The sequence below is a fragment of the Sardina pilchardus genome, chromosome 22, assembly GCF_963854185.1.
Source record: "Sardina pilchardus chromosome 22, fSarPil1.1, whole genome shotgun sequence".
In the NCBI taxonomy this organism is placed as follows: Eukaryota; Metazoa; Chordata; class Actinopteri; order Clupeiformes; family Clupeidae; genus Sardina; species Sardina pilchardus.
In genome coordinates this window covers 771,843-776,842 of record NC_085015.1, presented here as the reverse complement: position 1 = coordinate 776,842, position 5,000 = coordinate 771,843, and the positions used below count along the sequence as shown (strand labels likewise).

Below are 5,000 nucleotides of genomic sequence, written 5' to 3'. Positions count from 1 at the left end.
TGCGTCCACTGCCGCGCTCACCTGGCCAATCACGACGACCTCATCTCAAAGGTAGGTGTGTGTGTGTGTGTGTGTGTGTGTGTGTGTGTGTGTGTTAAAGTTTGAGCAGGTGAAGGTTTGTTATGTTGAGTAAAAATGTGTGTTTTGTGTGCATCCATGGAAAAGATCTAGAATGTGTGTGTTGGTGTTGCAAAGAGGGTGCACATGAGTGTGCCGGTAAGGTGCGTTAAGAGGTGTGTGTGTGTGTGTGTGTCTGTGTGTCTGTGTGTCTGTGTCTGTCTGTGAGAGCGAGAGAGTGAAACATTTCTTATCTCCTGATAACGTGATAAGGGACTGTCGAGACACACACACCGATATTGGATGACTGTACTACTACTGCACTGCTTGTGTTTTGAGCCTCACACACACACATTTGTACACACACACACACACACACACAGACACACACTTGTACGTAAACACACACACTTGTACATACGTAAACACACACACTTGCACATACGTACACACACACACACACACATTTGTACATACTTATACACACACACACACACACACTAGTACATACATATGTACACACACACACACACACACCCAGTGTATCTGGTGGTGTATGATTGACTAGTGTGTTTTTTTCTATTAGTCTTTCCAAGGAAGCCAGGGTCGGGCCTACCTCTTCAACTCTGTGTGAGTACCGCTGTGTGTGTGTGTGTGTGTGTGTGCATATGTCAGTTAGTGAATAGTAGTTGACTTCTATGTCTGCAATTTGTATTGTTTTGCCTGTAGTTAACTGTGTGTGTGTGTGTGTGTGTGTGTGTGTGTGTGTGTGTGTGTGTGTGTGTGTGTGTGTGTGTGTGTGTGTGTGTGTGTGTGTGTGTGTGTGTGTGTCAGGGTGAATGTGGGCTGTGGTCCTCCTGAAGAACGGCTGCTGCTGACTGGACTTCATGCTGTGGCCGACATCTACTGTGAGAACTGCCACACCACCCTCGGCTGGAAATATGTAAGCAAGCGCACGCACGCACGCACACAGAAGAACATGCATGCACTCATTCTCACACGCACACACACACACCTAAGAACATAGACATGCAGGGACTCATTCACACACACACACACACACACACGCACAGAGAAGAACATACAGTAGACACACATGCACTCATTCTCTCACGCACACGCACACGCACACGCACACACACGCACACACACACGCACACACAGAAGAACATACAGTAGACACACATGCACTCATTATCTCTCACACACACACACACACACACACACACAGACACAGGAACATACAGTAGACACACATGCTCTAACACGCACACACACACACACACACACACACACACACACACACAGGAACATACAGTAGACACACATGCACTCATTCTCTCACACACACCAGTGTTTCCCACACATAGACAAATTTGTGGCGGTGCGCCACAGATTCAGCACCGGCCGCCACATATTGCGTCTCGCTATTGTTTTATTTATTTATTTATTTATTTATTCTTATTTTGAAACGCTATTGAAAAACACGCAGCATTCGTAAAGCTTAATTTCCTTTCCCTGCGCTCCCTCTCTGTCACTCGCGCATCTGTCTCTCATACACACACACACACACACGCACAGCCGCTACCCTCCGTGCACACCGCGGCTGTCTGTCTCCATGAAAACCAACGAGATCATCCCTGGAAGCGTGGTCGGTGGTCGCACTGATGCACCTGACGCTGCTCGGGTAGAAGCATAAAGTTCTCCTGCAACTTTTGTGGTCTATGCGTGCAACTTAATTACCAAACAGTAGAAGTAAACTCATTCTCCTTGGCCCGCTCTCGTGCGCGCTCAATGGACAGCCGCCCTCCACATGCACATTTAATCCAAATAAAACATTCACAATCGTGGACGCATTGACGCATAGAAGACGACTAGCTAAATTACTGTTATATTCGGTTAGCATCATTAGTAGGCTATGCTACAGACATTTGATTAAAACTCTTGCATTCGAGTTGACTGACCACCAATGTTTTTCAACTCCAAGACTTAAAAGGGCCTGTCCCAAGGAGAAAAAGTATTAGCTTACCTTGAAACTTTAACACATGTGGGGAAAATGAACAGTCCAACCAGTAGAGTGTGATAAGCTTAGCCTGCTATGTTTACAATATTTTCAGGCTTCAACCAGACAGCTGAATTTAAGAAGTGGAGTTGTAATATGAATAGTAGGCTATAATCTGCATAAAGTTTGCTGTTATGAATATCAGAAATGTCAGTATAGGCCTATATCATGTAAATAATTACATAATATGTGTGTGTGTGTTTCAAATCAAGACAAGCTACACATCTTGGTAAAAAAAAAAAAAAAAACATTATAGGGAGCGCGATAAAAAGGCGATGCAATGAACCCCCCCCCCCCCCCCCCCCGTCAGACATGGGGCGACCACCACACATTGCCTTCTAATCTGTGGGAAACACTGCACACACACACACACACACACACACAGGAACATACAGTAGACACACATGCACTCATTCTCACACACATATACACACACACACACACACACACACACAGGAACATACAGTAGACACACATGCACTCATTCTCACTGTGTAGGGCCGATGCACCATGTAGCTGAGGCCCAAGTATAAGTATTTAATGTATATATCCATACGTCCCCCAGCAGCAGGCGGTTCAGCTGTATAGTATAAGTATATGATGTAGTTGAAGATGTATATGTCCCTCCCTATAGGAGCAGGCGTTTGAGCTGAGTTCATCATGGTGTATAATGTATATAATGCATATGTCCCTATAGGAGCAGGCGTTTGAGCTGAGTTCATCATGGTGTATAATGTATATAATGCATAATGCATGTGTCCCTATAGGAGCAGGCGTTTGAGCTGAGTTCATCATGGTGTATAATGTATATAATGCATAATGCATATGTCCCTATAGGAGCAGGCGTTTGAGCTGAGTTCATCATGGTGTATAATGTATATAATGCATATGTCCCTCCCTATAGGAGCAGGCGTTTGAGCTGAGTTCATCATGGTGTATAATGTATATAATGCATAATGCATATGTCCCTATAGGAGCAGGCGTTTGAGCTGAGTTCATCATGGTGTATAATGTATATAATGCATGTGTCCCTATAGGAGCAGGCGTTTGAGATGAGTTCATCATGGTGTATAATGTATATAATGCATAATGCATGTGTCCCTATAGGAGCAGGCGTTTGAGCTGAGTTCATCATGGTGTATAATGTATATAATGCATATGTCCCTATAGGAGCAGGCGTTTGAGCTGAGTTCATCATGGTGTATAATGTATATAATGCATAATGCATATGTCCCTATAGGAGCAGGCGTTTGAGCTGAGTTCATCATGGTGTATAATGTACATAATGCGTTTATCATGGTGTATAATGTATATAATGCATATGTCCCTATAGGAGCAGGCGTTTGAGCTGAGTTCATCATGGTGTATAATGTATATAATGCATAATGCATATGTCCCTATAGGAGCAGGCGTTTGAGCTGAGTTCATCATGGTGTATAATGTATATAATGCATGTGTCCCTATAGGAGCAGGCGTTTGAGATGAGTTCATCATGGTGTATAATGTATATAATGCATATGTCCTTATAGGAGCAGGCGTTTGAGCTGAGTTCATCATGGTGTATAATGTATATAATGCATATGTCCCTATAGGAGCAGGCGTTTGAGCTGAGTTCATCATGGTGTATAATGTATATAATGCATAATGCATATGTCCCTATAGGAGCAGGCGTTTGAGCTGAGTTCATCATGGTGTATAATGTATATAATGCATATGCCCCTATAGGAGCAGGCGTTTGAGCTGAGTTCATCATGGTGTATAATGTATATAATGCGTTTATCATGGTGTATAATGTATATAATGCATAATGCATGTGTCCCTATAGGAGCAGGCGTTTGAGCTGAGTTCATCATGCTGTATAATGTATATAATGCATATGTCCCTATAGGAGCAGGCGTTTGAGCTGAGTTCATCATGGTGTATAATGTATATAATGCATATGTCCCTATAGGAGCAGGCGTTTGAGCTGAGTTCATCATGGTGTATAATGTATATAATGCATATGTCCCTCCCTATAGGAGCAGGCGTTTGAGCTGAGTTCATCATGGTGTATAATGTATATAATGCATAATGCATATGTCCCTATAGGAGCAGGCGTTTGAGCTGAGTTCATCATGGTGTATAATGTATATAATGCATATGTCCCTATAGGAGCAGGCGTTTGAGCTGAGTTCATCATGGTGTATAATGTATATAATGCATATGTCCCTATAGGAGCAGGCGTTTGAGCTGAGTTCATCATGGTGTATAATGTATATAATGCATGTGTCCCTATAGGAGCAGGCGTTTGAGCTGAGTTCATCATGGTGTATAATGTATATAATGCGTTTATCATGGTGTATAATGCATAATGCATATGTCCCTATAGGAGCAGGCGTTTGAGCTGAGTTCATCATGGTGTATAATGTATATAATGCATAATGCATATGTCCCTATAGGAGCAGGCGTTTGAGCTGAGTTCATCATGGTGTATAATGTATATAATGCATATGTCCCTATAGGAGCAGGCGTTTGAGCTGAGTTCATCATGGTGTATAATGTATATAATGCATATGTCCCTATAGGAGCAGGCGTTTGAGCTGAGTTCATCATGGTGTATAATGTATATAATGCATATGTCCCTATAGGAGCAGGCGTTTGAGCTGAGTTCATCATGGTGTATAATGTATATAATGCATATGTCCCTATAGGAGCAGGCGTTTGAGCTGAGTTCATCATGGTGTATAATGTATATAATGCATAATGCATATGTCCCTATAGGAGCAGGCGTTTGAGCTGAGTTCATCATGGTGTATAATGTATATAATGCATAATGCATATGTCCCTATAGGAGCAGGCGTTTGAGCTGAGTTCATCATGGTGTATAATGTATATAATGCAT

The 5,000-nt window shown here is 42.6% G+C and overlaps 1 protein-coding gene across 1 annotated transcript in view; it reads left to right on the top strand.

Moving 5' to 3' along the window:
* ypel3 (yippee-like 3) overlaps positions 1 to 5,000 on the top strand; it is an 8,531-nt gene that overhangs the window by 1,403 nt on the left and 2,128 nt on the right. The window contains exons 2-4 of the mRNA XM_062526716.1: positions 1 to 51; positions 644 to 687; positions 892 to 1,000. The exon at positions 1 to 51 is cut by the window's left edge and continues 68 nt beyond it. Of these exons, the coding sequence (XP_062382700.1) occupies positions 1 to 51; positions 644 to 687; positions 892 to 1,000 (204 nt within the window). The remainder of the gene's footprint in view (positions 52 to 643; positions 688 to 891; positions 1,001 to 5,000) is intronic.